This window comes from Trifolium pratense, linkage group LG2 (assembly GCF_020283565.1).
Source record: "Trifolium pratense cultivar HEN17-A07 linkage group LG2, ARS_RC_1.1, whole genome shotgun sequence".
NCBI classification, from domain to species: domain Eukaryota; kingdom Viridiplantae; phylum Streptophyta; class Magnoliopsida; order Fabales; family Fabaceae; genus Trifolium; species Trifolium pratense.
In genome coordinates, this window is record NC_060060.1 from 36356107 (window position 1) to 36372554 (window position 16448).

At 31.5% G+C, this 16448-nt stretch overlaps 3 protein-coding genes across 3 annotated transcripts; 2 read left to right on the forward strand and 1 right to left on the reverse strand.

The window, feature by feature from the left end:
- Window positions 1–2439: 2439 nt before the first annotated feature.
- LOC123908575 (VAN3-binding protein) lies at window positions 2440–5237 on the forward strand. Its single transcript, XM_045959247.1, has 8 exons — window positions 2440–2699; window positions 2810–2875; window positions 3159–3230; window positions 3384–3744; window positions 4097–4264; window positions 4507–4556; window positions 4720–4768; window positions 4878–5237. The coding sequence occupies exons 1-8, from the start codon at window positions 2514–2516 to the stop codon at window positions 5087–5089; spliced, it is 1164 nt and encodes a 387-aa protein (XP_045815203.1). The 5' UTR covers window positions 2440–2513; the 3' UTR covers window positions 5090–5237.
- Window positions 5238–8068: 2831 nt separating this feature from the next.
- Window positions 8069–11817, forward strand: LOC123910210 (mannosyltransferase APTG1). Its single transcript, XM_045961294.1, has 9 exons — window positions 8069–8401; window positions 8482–8599; window positions 9311–9415; window positions 9518–9804; window positions 10332–10613; window positions 10701–10908; window positions 11037–11188; window positions 11280–11442; window positions 11535–11817. Exons 1-9 carry the CDS (start codon window positions 8193–8195, stop codon window positions 11613–11615), a joined length of 1605 nt encoding a protein of 534 aa, XP_045817250.1. The 5' UTR covers window positions 8069–8192; the 3' UTR covers window positions 11616–11817.
- An 889-nt stretch (window positions 11818–12706) lies between these two features.
- LOC123909807 lies at window positions 12707–16172 on the reverse strand. Its single transcript, XM_045960719.1, has 6 exons — window positions 16122–16172; window positions 15743–16079; window positions 15085–15240; window positions 14869–14964; window positions 14293–14413; window positions 12707–13126 (listed from the first exon to the last, which is right to left on the reverse strand). The coding sequence occupies exons 2-6, from the start codon at window positions 16016–16018 to the stop codon at window positions 12963–12965; spliced, it is 813 nt and encodes a 270-aa protein (XP_045816675.1). The 5' UTR covers window positions 16019–16079; window positions 16122–16172; the 3' UTR covers window positions 12707–12962.
- Between the last annotated feature and the right edge of the window lie 276 nt (window positions 16173–16448).

The following is a 16448-nucleotide window of genomic DNA, read 5'->3' on the forward strand; positions in this document are numbered from 1 at the left end:
AAAGGTTTGGTATATAAGATATTTGTAATTGGACTATAGCAACTTTTGAACTTTAAAAATATCTGTATGTAGTCACTTGCTTGGTACAAAATTCATATACAATTGATCAATTAATAACAATGATGCATACATGATGCTACTTTTGTTATGTCAACTTGTGTTTGTCCTCTAAGTAATTAGGTAACATGAATTTATAAGTCCCGTAGAATTCACGCGAAAGATTATGTCTCCATATTAATATATGACTATAACTCGTAAAATTATATGATACTCGTACTCGCACCCATACCCGTTCATTTTTGTGGGTAATTACCCATACACGTACTCGTACCCAAAATGCGGGTTTTTACCCTACCCGTTATATATGGGTACTTTTTGTGGGTGGCCACTGGGTATGGGTCAAATTGTCATCCCTATACGGGGCCTATGTTTTTACTCTTATTACTGAAGTTTTCAATTTTTTACTATTTTTTTTAGACCTATATTTATAATTATATATTAATACGATAACCTAATCTTTTGTGTGATTTCTGGGGACCTGTGTGTTTTTTTTTTGGTACATGAGGACCTATGTGTTTTACTCATATTAATAAGTTTGTCCGTTCTTTTATAACATCTGCGGGACCTATATTTAAACTCATATATTAAATGGAAACTTTTTTGTTTGTGTGATTTCTACAGGACTTATACTTTTAATTATATATTAATTAAGATGTTTGTAACAAAAATAAAAATTAAGTTGTCTATTTTTTTTTACAATTTTACTGGCTATACTCATATTTAATACGATGACCTAATTATTTTGATGATTGTTGTGAGACCTATATTTTCACTAACATATTAATACGATTGCCTATTTTTTAATAATTTTTACGAGACTATATTTATACTCATATATTAATACATTGACATAAGTTTTTTTGTGATTTTTCAACACCTATGTTTTTACTAATATATTAATAAGGTAGCCTATATTTTTTCATAATTTCTACATTATCTATATTTATATTCCTATATTAATACGAAGACCTAAGGTTTTTTGGTGATGATTTTACCATTGTTCTTTTTCTATTTTTTTTACCAAATATTGTATCATTTCTATTTTTTATCTTTTAATCTACTTTCCAATAAATTTCATCTTACCAAGTGAGGAGCGGCAACGCCGCGACTCCCGTGCGGACGCACGGGTGTCCTGCTAGTTTACTATAAAAATGTGAAATATAAAATGTCTTAGTGGGACAAGTGTCAAACAGACAAACAGAGGACAGTAATAACAATCTTTTACTCGTTGTGTTTTGGGTTAAGGTGGACAAGAATAGTGGGGTTTACAAATCACACTTAGCTTTATTGATCTTTTAGTGGCAATTTAGGGATTTGGATTTGGATCCTGCTTGGTGATTTCATGTAGTCAACAGAATTACAGTTGATCGATTGAAATCGGGTGATTTAAATTCCAACTGTATGGACGGTTCTTGCTAAGTCATGAAGTCATGAAGGGATGCTAATAATCTTTTCGCATCGGATTTAAGAATAATTAAGAGAAACACCGTGTCTTTATTCAAAACTTTGAAGTATTAAATTCATAAAGTACTTAACATTTATTTTTTTATTCAATGTGAGACTTAACTTATCTCATATTTGTCATAACAATTTCGTCCTCCTCAAGTATGAGCATCAATTCATTATGTTCCCCTCAAGTGAAAGTTTTTCAGCCACATACACTAGTATCGTCGTCATTGTGCTCAACGGGACATGTCGTCTGACAACTTTTGTGATAAAGACTTTTGATATAATAAGTCAATCAAATCATTTGTCGAACCATCAATTTTGATACCACTGTTGGATAGTCCAGTAGATCGTCCATATTGGGTTTATGATCAATACAAGTGAGTTGAACACCACATATTTACCCAAAATCTTAAAGCATAAAAGGTCATCTCATTTATAAAGTACTCAACATCCACTTTTCGATTTAATATGAGACTTAACTCACTTCATACTTGCTAGTACCACAACAGTTTAAGAGTGAAAAATTTAGAATGTGTGATGCTATCAGACGGTTTATACAGTTAATCATATTAAATTTATGAAATCATAATAAATTGGTTCATTAAAAAAATAAAAAGTTAAATTAAATGTGGATTTTTAAATATTATCGATGAATAGAAGGATAAAAAAAATTATATTTGTTCATACTACATTCTAAAAACCGAGGTAAAATTTGTATATAATTAATTTATGTAGGAGGAAAAATATCTTAAAATAAATTTTGTAAAGTAAAACTACGAGTTGTCTTTGTCAAAATATAAAAAGAAAAATTATGAGTTTTCTGATATTTATATATTCAACGGTTGAGATTCAATAATTGCATGATCACATACAAAGTAGCTAGCTAGCAAAGGGTTCATGACTTAATATAAATATGCATGCATGCTTTCTGAATTTGCATCCTCTTCAACTCATTTTATCATTCCAAAATAATCTTTGTTTCTTGAATTTTATTACATTAAAACATGTCTTTCGATTTTAATCTATCTCCTTCAGATGCACACCCTGAATCAATGGATTTCCTTTCACTTGCTTGGTGTAACTTTGCTGTACAAGCTCTTAAGTCTGAGCCACAACATGGATCACTTGTTCTAATTGATAATCCTATCAAACAATTTGAGCCTAGTAGTCCCATCATGGCTCATCCTACGGTCAGTCAATTTCTATTCTTAATCTTATGTCATGTCACGTTCAATTTTTATTATTTTTCAACCTACTCACTTTTGATCAATATTTGTGAAATTTGCATGATATGAAAAAGAGTGCTAGAATGGATGATGCTGATTTCAGGTCTATGCCTCCATTGAAGTCTAATAATGATCTTAAGGTGAGAAATTACACAATAGAACCATTATTATAGCATGTTCTATGAAAAAAATTAACTCAAATTAACACATACACCGGATACGATCAATACTGATTGTGGTAGTATTGATAATTTGAATAAATAAAAGTGACTGAATGTAATCACATGTTCAGTGTCATACAAGTCTCGGATACAGACACGTACCAGACACTCAGAAATGCCTTCAACCTGATGCTACATATATTTTGTCACATAATAAGATAAGACCTATGAAGATATTTTTTTCTATGTTCTGTTTTTTCAGTCATGGATATGGATGCAGCAAGCTATGCACCCTGAATTGAATTACAATAGCTGCAGTTTAAGAAAAAAATGGGTATGTAATGTAATATTTTCTCTTAATAATTTCATAGTGAAAATTACATGCATGCATTGCTACTTTGCTAGCTAGTTAATTTACTTGAAATTAGTAAAAAAATTTACTGCATTTTTTTTAATGGTTACCATCAATTATGATCATATCATGTAGATGCCATGGAAGCAGATATTACCACTAAAAAGCATGTCAATAAAGAAATGGTTTAAGGAAATAAAAATGAAGAAGAAAGAAGAACAGAGATTGCAAAGAGCAGAGGTGCATGCAGCAATGTCAATTGCAGGAGTTGCAGCAGCACTTTCAGCTATTGCTTCTGAAAATTCAAAAAATGAGACAAATGAAGATAGAGAATCAGCAATAGCTTCTGCTGCTGCTTTGGTAGCTGCTCAATGTGCAAAAGTTGCTGAAGCTATGGGAGCTAAGAAAGAAGATCTTAGAAGTGTTATTGGCTCTGCCATGAATGGCACAAACACTGCTAGTGATATCTTAACTCTCACTGCTGCAGCTGCAACATGTAGTAATTTTTATTATTTTCACTCATACTTTTTTGAATATAATTATTTTGGATTTTCAAATTTTATTTAATACTATCAAATTAATCAAATTGTTGAGCTTTGACTTTGACTAGAAAGGTTATAAAAAATCCAATTCAGTTAAAAATTATCTCAAGATTCGTTATACCAGTCTTTAGTCAAACTTTGACCGTTAGATAAATCTGATGTAAGACTAATTTAATGGTCCATATTTGGCTAAAGAACATCTCGAGTCACGACTTGACCCTCCACCAATAGAAAATAAACTTTTAATTTATGTCAATTATTTTTGAAAATTTTATATATAACGAAAAGTGTTGTATATAACTGTAGCATTAAAAGGAGCAGCCACACTTAAAGTAAGAACAGGATGCAAGAACAGATTGAGTGGGGGATCCCCTATCTTGCCAATTGAAAACAACTATGATTTGGATTTTGACTTTGAAAAAGGAAGATTGATCCTTGCACAAGGTGCTGAGCTATATGTGGAATCACCAGAAGGTACGTACACCACCATTCCAATTATTATACCCTGTAACTAATAATTTGTACGACTTTTAATTCATCTGCACACAACTGCAAAGATTAATCCTTCGAGTCTTGTGGGACCTCAAATGAGTGACAAATTTTCCCTAAGACTTTTAACACCGTTGCATGCTCGAATCAGGAATTAAAATGATTTTCTAATTAATGGTATTATATGATTTTCTAATTAATGGTTAACTTCAATTATATCTTAACAGGGAAGTACATGCCAAGATCAGTGTCTGTAATCCTCAACAGTGAAGCCAAGGTTAGCAATATGGAAAATTTATGTGTTACTTTTACTACTATATATATATAGTATTGAACCTAAGATTAACTAAATAAATATTGGAATAAAATCTAGCATTAATGGTTTAATTAAACTTTAATTAGTATGACTCGTGGAGTGATGATCCTCACTCAAACTACAGGTTGTACTAATGATGAGGAAGCATAATCTACTAAAAAGCAAGAAGGAGAGTAAGTGCTTTATATTTTTTTTCCCTTTTCTCTCAATTAATTATTTATTAAAGCTTAGAATGCAAGAATAATATATGATTTAAATATAATATATGGTTGTTAATTATAGGTATTATAATGAATATGCATGCGGAGCTGTATAAAGGTTCAGAAAGTGAAGATGATAATACATGTTATCTAATTGTTTTGGCAACAAGAAAAGGCACTTTCAAGATAGACATGGTGGATGATATTCGTCGTTACAAGACATGGGTCACAACCATCAATCATATGCTTAAGATTTCTACTTCTTTTGCAAAATATGAACTCCAATTTTACTGAAATTAATATCCATGTTATTTTATATATGTATTCATTTTGGTACATCTTTGAATCTTTTAATATTAATTGGTAAGTAGTAACTATTAAATGTTCCTATTACTAAATTTGTACTATCTTCCAAGTAAACAAAATAGTAAATTTGTTCAAGTTCATTGGAGGGTTTGGTTAAACATGACTTATTTATAATTTATAGCATAAATGTTTATCATATTATAAAGTATTTATGTTTAAGTTTGTATAAACTATTTTTATATCAAAAAATAAAATAAGCTGAAAAGCGTATGAAAATTGTCATAAACTGTTTTCATAAATTCTCCGGAACATTGTCACAAAATTTACACTAATAGATAAGTTCAAATAAAACAATCCAAAATAGACAGTTAATCCATTAAGAACTTGCTTAGTGAAGCTCGACAAAAAAGAAAGAAAAGGATATTGCTTAATGAACAAAATACAATAAGCACGAAGGAGAATGTCCAAGAGATCAAGTTGGTAATCTTCAAATAGTAAATTAAGCTACTTTGACATAATTTATTTAAGAGTAAATTATTAGCTAGATTGGTCCATGTATCTATAATTCACTCTCAAATATATTTCTAACTTTTTTAATATCTCAAATTAGTTTTTAACAAATGTTTTTTAATTTGGTCTCTCCATTAACATTCATTTTCTAACACTATGATATAGACTCGTAAATATCACATGGACAATATTACACAATTTAAGTGTTATGTGGCCGATGATCAATTTAAAGACAATGCCTATTTGATATAAAAAAAGGTAAATATATTGATTAATTTAACGGTAAGGTAAAAATACCAGTTACTATTTTAATAATAAAAAAATGGATAAAATTGAGACTTATTTAATCGTAAGTATAACATATGTTAATGGAAAGATCAAATCAATAAACATTTGACAAGAATATAAACTATTTTGATATATTAAAAGAGTCAAATTAATGAACAAAATAGAATGAGCACAAATATCCAAGAGATCAAGTTGTTAATCTTCAAATAGTAAGCTCTCAAAATAATCTTCAAAATATAGTACTAATTTGACATAATTTATCCAATTAAGACCTTGTTTAGTGAACAAAATGGAATGAGCACAAATGTCCAAGAGATCAAGTTGTTAATCTTGAAATAGTAAGCTCTCGAAATAATCTTCAAATAGTAGTAGTAAATTAAGCTAATTAATTTGACATAATTTATCCAATTAAGAACTTGCTTAATGAACAAAAAAATACAATGAGCACGAATGTCCAAGAGATCAAGTAGTTAATCTTCAAATAGTAAGTTCTATTACTTCAATTTTGATTATTTTAACATTATGAAATGCTTAACTTTATGCAAAACAATGATTTCCTTTTTCCGGGGAATGCACCTACCGACCAACTTGCATTTTGTATGTGGACTCTTCTCTTTAATCTCAAATTGCACGTTTTGTTAGCTTAAGCTCCATAATTTAAGACAAACAAATAAGATAAGCTTTCTTTTCGCTGTCTTTGGTAGACAAAAAGGTAAGTCTCACCATCTTCATCAGTGTCCACCCTCCAACAAAATAAAGTGCTTAAACAAAATTAAGTGCTTAAATAAGAGTATTTTATGTTGTAAAAGTTAATGTTTAAATTTTTAAAAATTGAATGCATAATTTCACATCTAATTTCTGAACATAAGGGTACGAGTTAGTATATTTTTCATATAAAAAATATTTGAGTTGTCACATCTCAAACTAAATTTTATTTCAAGTGCACACCCATAAAATGCATATTAATCAATTATTTCTACCATTAATTTTTTTAAAAAATACAATCATTTTTTCTCTTATACTATTTTTCATTTGTGTCCAAAAAAAGCTTTATTTATCGTTGTGACGACACAAATGTTTTCCTATAAATATATAAATGATATAAACCACTAGAAAATTGATCACAAACCTCCAAATACGCATAAACTTCCAATTATATAACCTATAATATAGTACATTTAATTTTAAAAAAAAAAACCTATAATATAGTACAATAATATTTATTAACTATAAAAAATACTAACTACTGTTTAAATAAGGTTAAATAAATATCTCAAAAAAAAAAAAACCTTACAAAAACCTTTATTTCTTGTTTTAAAGTCAACTTATGTGTATTTTCACATTTTTTTTAATGCGTTTTTGTATTCATATTTATAATATTATTTTGGATTATTTTAGTCCGCTTCTTAAGTAGCAGACATTATAAAAATGAAAAAAAAAAATCATGTTAAGGTTTTTTTTCATTTTTATAACGTCCGCTACTTAAATAGAGGGCAACTAAAATCTTGAATTTTCATATAGGGTGTTTCTTCCACAAATTTCTTATTTTTATAACACCGGATACTTAAGTAGCCAAAGGATAAAACTGAAAACTCATAGGGCGCGTGAGAAACTGGTAAGATGACAAAAATATATATATTTTTTTATTATATATATAGTTAAGGGACCAATCCGGACTTTTTTTTCTTTAAGGGACCATTGTGAAACCTAAAATATCTTTAAGGGACCAATTAACTAATTATGCCTTTTTTATAATAGGCCAGCCCATAACAAAGTACATGCAAGCCTAGTCATGCAATTCATGTCCTCTGTTTTAACCTTAATATAGAACAACTCCCTAGTCCTATATATAATAAGAAATTTACTTTTTAGATTCATTTTTTTTTACAATAAATCTAAAAAGTAAACTTTGGAGCCGAAGAGAGTATAAGAAATGGAAAGATGCTAAAGATGGTTTCTCCTTTCTCCCTTAATCACTCTTTACCTCCATGTCATTTTCCTCTGTTTCTTTGATGTTCCAGTGTTGTTAGAAATGAATGGGGTTCAAAAAGTGAAGTTTGAGTTGCCTTTTATAAGTGGTAGGAAAGTGGATTCAATGGGCTGGGCCGCTGGTACCGTTCTTCAGTTATAGATTGCTGTGCGTCACCCCACCTTTTAAAATGTTACTAGTCGCACACCTCCCCTCTGTTTTCTTCTTCTTTCTCATTTCTCAATTGAGAAGAAAAACCTCACCTTGTTCTCCTTCTTCTCTTTTCAATTTGGTTCAGATCCATCTTCTCAAACTTCTCCAACAATGAGACGAAGATTCAACAGTTACAAAGATGAAGAAAACAATAAACAAAAACACCAAACTCAAAAATATTCGAACTCTTCTTCTTCACATAAAAGAATCTTCGCATTTTGCTTAGCATTTCGAATTCTGAATTCAATTTTAGTTCAGAGTTACTTCAATCCAGATGAACATTGGCAAGGTCCCGAGGTTGCGCATCGCATCGCATTCGGGTAACTAAACTAACCTTTCGATTCATTCTTCTTTTTCATTCTAATCAATCGATTTTATTGTAACACTTTATTTTTTGCAGGTATGGTCACTTAACATGGGAATGGAAACAGGGTATCCGAAGCTACTTCCATCCATTTCTCTTTGTTCCTCTTTACAAATTTCTAGCGCTAATGCGTCTCGATACTCCTTGGTTTATGGTAAACAACTACTCTATATAGTTTAGTATATTTATGCTTCTTCATAGGACTTGTTTCAATAACTAGCTTAATTAAGTGCTTATAGTTAAGTTCAGTACACTTCAGAATCAAATATAAGGGAATTTTATTTCTTTCTTTTTTTTTTTGTGAATGAAATATGAAAAAATGTTACTTCTTTTCTTATATTTAATTTAATGATAGTATCTCTAAAATACACATAGATAGATTAATTTAACTTTTTATATTTATTTATCAACAATAGATAATTGGGTCAACTGACAAGGAAAGGGACTTGAACCACTTAAGCAGGTGATCATGGGTTTGATCTCTATCTAGTCTTGTGTATAGAGAAAATTCGGCCGGGAGGCTAGAACTCAACTTGTGTACCCCGCAGTTTTCCCGATGAAGATTAATCACCGCTAAACAGTGGTGGGAACTCTGTACCTATAATATGGTAACCCAACAAAAAATTAATTATGGAGATTGGAGAGTGATTTAGGCAATAGACTTAATTTGTTAATGATATTTCATAAATTAAATGTGATCAACTCCCTTTTTTAATATGCATAATTTAGTCAAATTTTGCTTATATTTCATTCTGAATGGTGTAAGTGCTTATGTATAAGTTATTTCTGCAAGTGCTTATGCCAGTAGATAAACTCAAATAAGTTCATCCAAACATGGTCTAATTCCATGTATTGTTTTTCTTAGATGAGGGCTCCAAGGTTACTGCAGTCTGTGTTCTCTGCTGTTGGTGATTTGTACTTGTACAAACTCTCTGCAGTTCTCTTTGGTGAATCCGTTGCAAAATGGACAGTATCCTATAGTTTTATTTTATTGGATTGGATAGAATGAGAATGTTTCATGTTTGAAGTTCTTATGTAGAAGCATTTTACAGATACCTTAACTATGTCTCAGCTTTTTTCCCAGTTGTCAAATTGGTTTGTGTTTTATTGTTTTACTCGTACACTATCGAATAGCTTGGAGACTGTTCTTACACTGGTGTCTTTATATTTTTGGCCCTGTATGAGATCTTCTTCGGATAAAAGTTCCTATGTTTCAAGGAAGTGGGGTTTACTTGTGGCAGCATTAGCTTGTGCTATTCGGCCAACAAGTGCAATCACATGGATGTATGTTGGCTTTCTCGAGCTTTATAATGCACGTGACAGACTGAAGTTTGTTTTTTTGGAGGTGGCTCCTATTGGGTATGTTTTCAAATCATTTATTATAATATTACAAGCTCTAATTTGATTCTGATCTATGTAACGTTTCACTAATGTGCTCAGAAAACTTCATGACATTTCGGGAAGGATCTAAAATTACGCCAGTTTGCCATGTTAGCCTTCGATATTTCTATTCGAAAGTTTGCAGAAATTTCATGTCAGAAAATAGGGTGAATTTAAATTGTATTCAATTTGAACATCTTTGTAAATTCTCAAAATCGCTGCTTCTAATTACTTAAGAAAAAACAATCATATTTCTATGGAAAAATGAACTATGTTGCTATCAGATTCAGAAGTGCTCTTCTCAGAACCATTCTAAGTGCCCAGTAGATTTACTTTCTTAATTCTGTATTGCTTTTCCTTCCACGGGAACTTTGGATAACTCAATTGGATGGAAATTCAATCATTTTAGACATTATCATTATGCAATGATCTTAATTGTTACTTGTGATTTTAGAGAATTCTATATCATTATATGTAATTTTCCCGTTTCTGTTTCACTCTATCAGGACCCTGGTGCTTGGCCTTACCTGCTTATTAGATCGTTTTATGTATGGCTCATGGATTCTAGTACCACTTAATTTTCTAAAATTCAATTTTCTTTCCTCGGGCGGAGACTATTATGGAACTCACCCATGGCACTGGTACTTCACTCAGGGATTTACGGTCATGATCTTTTCTCATATACCATTTTGTATAGCCGGTATCATTTATTCCAAACAGTGGAAGTTTTCTGGCCTCCTTGCATGGGTATTGTGTTTCTACAGCATATTAGGCCACAAGGAATTCAGGTATTTCAATCTGAACAATTTACATGTGCATGTTTACATGCACCCGGCCTTTTGACTTGATTAATGATAATAATTACTGAGATACAGGTTTGTCTTGCCAGTTCTTCCGATAGCTCTGATGTTCTCTGGTTATTCTTTGGCTGTGATTGACGATCCCGGTGTCGGATCCCCAGAGTATAAAAGAAAAGAGTTTTCAAAAAACCATAACAAATGTTCTCCCAAGATGACAGTTGCTATCTTATTTTTGCTTGCTACCAATATACCAATGGCTTTGTATATGAGTTTGGTTCATCAGGTATCTTATTCTCTCTTCACCAAGTATTGAGATTATTTATTTATTTTTGTTACTGTTTGTTCTTCCTATTTCTGTATATAAATCTAGACAAAAATGTTTATTATATATGCTATTTATTTTCTCAACAGAGAGGACCTGAGGATGTCATGTACCACCTTGCTAGCGAAGCTACTCAAGGGAATGTGAAAAGTATCCTATTCCTAACACCTTGCCATGCTACTCCATACTATTCTATGCTGCATCATAACCTGCCAATGCAATTTCTTGACTGCACGCCAAGGTTTGGAATTAATAATTATCGAATGGCCTCTAAAATCTTAATCAAAACTAAAATAAGTTCATAATCGATGTTGTTGCATCATTTTCATCAGTGACGAGAAAGGAGTCCTAGATGAGTCTGACCGCTATATGATGGACCCTGTTTCTTTTATGTCAAAATATGCAAAAGATTGGTCTCATCCCAGCCACATTGTTTTGTTTGATTCAGAAGAGCAAAAGTTGAGAAGCTTTTTAATTTCATTTGATTATAGAGAGGTAATTTACACGACTGTCCCAAGTTAATATTTGCTGTAAATACTGGCAATTTGTACACTTTTTTTCTTTCTAATTTGAAATTTCTACTACAGGGAAACAGATTTTTTAATGCTCACTTCAAGGTAGATCGTGATCTTCAAGCTTCAATTGTTGTATATGTTAGAACAAGATAGCATTAGCAGACCTTGACTGCATGGGTATTGTTAAATGTGGTAATTTCAAATGTCTCTGAAATGACTTTGTGGTGTCTATTTTTTGTATTGCTTACCAGAAAATTTTGCAGTGGACAGCTTGTAAATGTTTATGTAAGAGTATAATTTTAGAGATCTACATTCTCTTTAAGAAAGATGACCCACATCTCTCAAGGTCGTTTTCATTCTACATATAAAAATTAGAAAACAAATTACCAAAACTCAAATCAATGAACCACCTTAATAGTAGTAATTGCCCCGTTTTCCCCCAAAAGCATCCTTAACATTCTTAATGGATCTATTTGTATGGGAAAAAAGTGAATTTCTTGTGTTAAAATAAAACAAACAATAAAGCAGAGGTATAAGTAAAATTATATAATGAATACACTTAACATGAGTATTATGTTTCTTATATTAAGTAGAACTAAGATAGTTCTTAATTGTCTTACAAATAAGATTGTCCTAGAGTATATAGAACAACAAAAATGCCTAGCTATAGGTTAATTTTTCACCAACCATTAACCTTTGTAATGGTGGCTACAAATCCCAAATGATGCCGTCAGATCCAATTTACTTCTCAACATTATCAGAGACAATGGAAACCGTATACCACAAAGTCATTGACCCAACCTTCACAAAATGAATGGGTAAAATCTGGAGTTTTTTGCTTCAAAGGTTTCATCGGAGAAAGACGCTTGAAGTATGACCACTGTGGCTAGCAGAGAAGATTAAACAAACCAAGTAATAGTGATGTCGCATCGGAGAGCACACCATATTCAACGCGATGGGCTTTTGGGCCAGAGAGATAGAAAAAATATATATATAGTTACAGATAGAAGTTGGACAGCAGTGGCATCATCGTCGAGTCAAAACACATAGGAAGGACAAGAACGAGAAAGAAAAAAAAAAATAACAGCAGATAAGATGAATCAAAGAATGAGTGAGAAAGGCAATAGTCACAAGTCTATTTTCCAACTATAGTTTTTGCAAGTTGCCATCATCTTATTGGATGTGTGGCTGACAGTTACCTGTTAAGCTTGTGAATTGTGATTATACAAGACTTTATCTACAAATTGATAAGACATGATCATGATTGATCGTGATTACTATTATTTTTGGTAAAAATAATCATCAAAGGAAAAAAGTAACCCTGTGTGTTTCATAATTCATTTCTTACATTGGATCTTTAATTGTCAGCCGCCAGATTTACTTGTGGCTTACGAATGAAAGGAAGGAAAACATAAGATGAAACGTGGGAATGTTCTCAAAATAACTTGAAAAGAATAGACAGAACCATATTAACATAGGATACCCAACAACACCGTCGAATTAGGTGATTGAAAGACCCATCCATAGCAGAAGTCTTCGTGGTCGATCAAGAAACCTGGCCTGCCACGCAGGTTCATCACTCTCATAGACAAACCCACTCTTCATGTACAATTTCTTTGCTGGTTCGTTGTCAACGGCAACATGGACGTACAAATCTGTTATGCCTGAAAGAAACAGAAAAGATGAGTCAATTTAGCCACTTTCTGGTTTAAGAAATGTCCAATATTTATCGTCAGGTTGAAACCACAAGGTCTCTCCTAGTTCATAGACTCAAGAATATGCAGACAACTATACATAATGCTTATAACTTGGAATCTACTTTGACCTCAACAAATATAAATATATCAACAATTCACTTGAAACAGATTAAGACAGCAACCAAAATTGTTTTATATGATGCTTGGTACTCTCGGCACAAAAAGGTAATAAATAAAAAATCTTATCAACCAGGGGGATGTGATGATAATGGTGTTTGAATTTCAAATTTAGTTCAATGCTGCTCCAGATAATAGTTTTAAGAAAATGAACCCCCCCTACCGCAAGCCAAACTTTGGTGCAGCCAATTCTGGACAGAATTTTTGTATCTCATGGAACAATATTTGGAAACCTGTTGACAATGGCTATAGAGTCATATCATTGTTGACTAATTTGGCAGCAACCCATTATGTTCATGACCAAGATCATATGGAATTTGGTTGATCGACATTACAAAGTTACAAGCAGACAAATAAAAACGTCCATGCCATTATTTTCATAGACTGCAGATGACCTTAACTTATTAAACATGTTTTTTTTGAATAAGTTATTAAACATGTTGTATTATTAAACATGTTGTATGTTTAAGTTATCCCTAACCACACCACTAACCAAACCAATAGACAACTACAGCCTACGTGGATTGAACAACACCATTAGGTCCGGTCAGGGATCATATCCAAAGATATACAATTTAACTCAACATCTTTCTTAATAGTTTAACTTCTAATTTTCTTAAGTATTCCCTATTATCTACCCTCCTCAGTCCTCACCAGTACTTCTGTGAGTCTTCTAATCTCTAGTCTCTACACATGTTTATTTTCCTTTTCAATACAAATAGTTAGAAATAACGACTAAGAGTGTTCCTTGATATCTAATCAAGTTCAACAACAAAGTGCCAAAGCATTTTTAATGCACAAGATCGAAACTTACAAGTACTAACGAATTCCCTGATATCTAATTGCTAATGACAGTGGCACTTGGAATAAAGTGTGCATAAATAAACCATTTTCAAGGCAGTGAAAACAACAGCAGCAAAATTCATGTAGCAGTTAAGTGCTACACTGTTTCTTACCCCAATTACGAGCAACTAATTTTGACTTTTCAAGAAGTTCATAGGCCAAACCATTTCTATGCAACTCTCTCGCAACACATACATTACTCAGGTATGCCCTTGTAGTATCAGCTCCGCTGGCCTGATAGTTAAACATTAAACAATTAGATGGATGAAGCATTGTACAAATTAGTCACCATAGAAGAGTTATCAACTTTCGTATCAAAACTTTACCATCCAAAGCAAGTTAAGACATAATACACACACACACAACATACAGATTTAGGCTATGTTTGGATAAACATCTCAATAAAACGCTTATAGCATGAGCACTTATACATAAGTAACTTATGTATAAGCTATTTTTATAACAAAAGGATAAAAAAAAAAAAAAATCAATTTGTTCCTGTATACAATATAAGTTGTTTTCATAATCTATTCTGAAGACCTTATGCAAATAAGCTGAAAACAGCTTATGGACATGCCATAAACTGTTTCCATAAGCTCTCCCAAACATCTCACAAGTGCTTACGTCAGTAGATAAACTCTAATAAGTCAATCTAAACAAACACTAAAATCTAGAATATATGAAAATACCTCTGGCTTCGTCCCTACAATTTCATCAGAAAGATTCAAGCACTGATTAAGATCAAGAGAGCCAACTACAATCCTGTCTTCTCCATTGGCAGAAAACTATAAAAAGTTTAACTAAAACACAATTAATTTTGTTAAGAAACAATAAACCAAAGACCAATAAAGACATCTACATAACGAAACACATTGGCATTGAATAAATCAAGGAAATAAACAAACCTTACATGAAGAACATAAATCATCATAGAGGCCGGATATATGAGACAAAGGAAGTGAAGCATTAATGCAAGAAACTCTTCTAAAACCTATCTTTTTCCCTGAAATACGCTCCTTAAGCGCTTCAAACTCACGCTCAGCCAAGTACTTCGCATGATCCTAACAGAACTTGACAAACACGAAAAGCGCTTTGTATAAGGCTCTGTTTGGTAAAAAGTAACAAGTAACAGATGGCGGATAAGTTAGCTGGTAGCAGATATACTGGCCGATTGAATTTGAATTGTTTGGTAAAATTAGTCGTTGAACTAAGTAAATATAAAATGAAATAGAAAAATATATTTTTTTCAATCAAGACAATGAAGGTACAAATGAGAGAAAATATAAGCTATAAACTCAAATGCTACTGTTGGCATCTCAAAAAACACTATAACCTCATAAAAAACGGTATTACCAAACGATTCTATTTTGATCATACATCAACTTATACATAAGTCATTGGCTATAAGCTAACAATTTGGCCTTGGCAAACATAGTCTAAAGTTCACTCTTTTATTACAATTCAAACATACCCTTTTGCAATTTCGTAACCAGAAACCATATTTTAAGCTAAAATTCAATATTTAAAAAATTGAAAAAAGAATAGTTGAGATGGAAAACTCACTTGGACTCCGAAAGTGTCAGGACGGAATTCGTTAAAGGAACGAACACGGAGGGAGGAAGCAGCCCAGAGTTCATCATCGTAGAAAGATTCAGCGATGGTGATCAAAGAGGTGTCGATTTTTTGGGTGCAAATGTTTGTGGAAGAAGCAGAGGATTGAATTTGAGTTCTGAGGTTGGAGATTGAGTTGTAATTTGAATATGTTAATGCAGAATTTGGAAACGTTGAAGAAGAAGAATGAATTGGAGAAAAGGAACAGAACGAAGAAAGAAGCACCATTTTATTTTTGATGATTCGTGGCTACATCTGCATCTTGTTCTTGTTTTCGATAAGTTTCTATGTTTGTTTTTTTTTTTTTTTTTTTTGATAAGCAAGTTTCTATGTTTGTGATTCTTGTCAAACCATACAAACACACACAAAAAGAGAAAAATAAGGTTTTGGAAAGAAATCATTTTTTTTATCATTCAAAATATTATAATAACTAAATAATATTTATCAAAATTGAGAAGAAATAAAATTTTATATTTTTTTGAATTTTTTATCACTCAAAATAGTTATTATTGATTTTTTTAATGAAAAAATGTAAAAAAATTAGTATAATGCTTATAAAACAATGAACTTGTGTTTTTTCTTATAGAATTATCATCTCTAAAATATAATGATCGACAAATAATTTTTTAATTTATAAAATAATTGTTAATTTATTAAT

Excerpts from the sequence above, each read along its gene's own strand:
- LOC123908575 (XM_045959247.1), top strand. The coding sequence starts at position 2,514 with ATGTCTTTCGATTTTAATCTATCTCCTTCAGATGCACACCCTGAATCA. Across the intron at positions 2,700-2,809 it reads CCATCATGGCTCATCCTACG|AGTGCTAGAATGGATGATGC; the intron begins GTCAGTCAATTT and ends GATATGAAAAAG. Across the intron at positions 3,745-4,096 it reads CACTGCTGCAGCTGCAACAT|CATTAAAAGGAGCAGCCACA; the intron begins GTAGTAATTTTT and ends ATATAACTGTAG.
- LOC123910210 (XM_045961294.1), top strand. The coding sequence starts at position 8,193 with ATGAGACGAAGATTCAACAGTTACAAAGATGAAGAAAACAATAAACAA. Across the intron at positions 8,600-9,310 it reads TCGATACTCCTTGGTTTATG|ATGAGGGCTCCAAGGTTACT; the intron begins GTAAACAACTAC and ends TGTTTTTCTTAG. Across the intron at positions 11,443-11,534 it reads TTTCATTTGATTATAGAGAG|GGAAACAGATTTTTTAATGC; the intron begins GTAATTTACACG and ends TTTCTACTACAG.
- LOC123909807 (XM_045960719.1), bottom strand. The coding sequence starts at position 16,018 with ATGGTGCTTCTTTCTTCGTTCTGTTCCTTTTCTCCAATTCATTCTTCT. Across the intron at positions 15,241-15,742 it reads CTGACACTTTCGGAGTCCAA|GATCATGCGAAGTACTTGGC; the intron begins GTGAGTTTTCCA and ends AAGTTCTGTTAG. Across the intron at positions 14,965-15,084 it reads ATTTATGTTCTTCATGTAAG|TTTTCTGCCAATGGAGAAGA; the intron begins GTTTGTTTATTT and ends AACTTTTTATAG.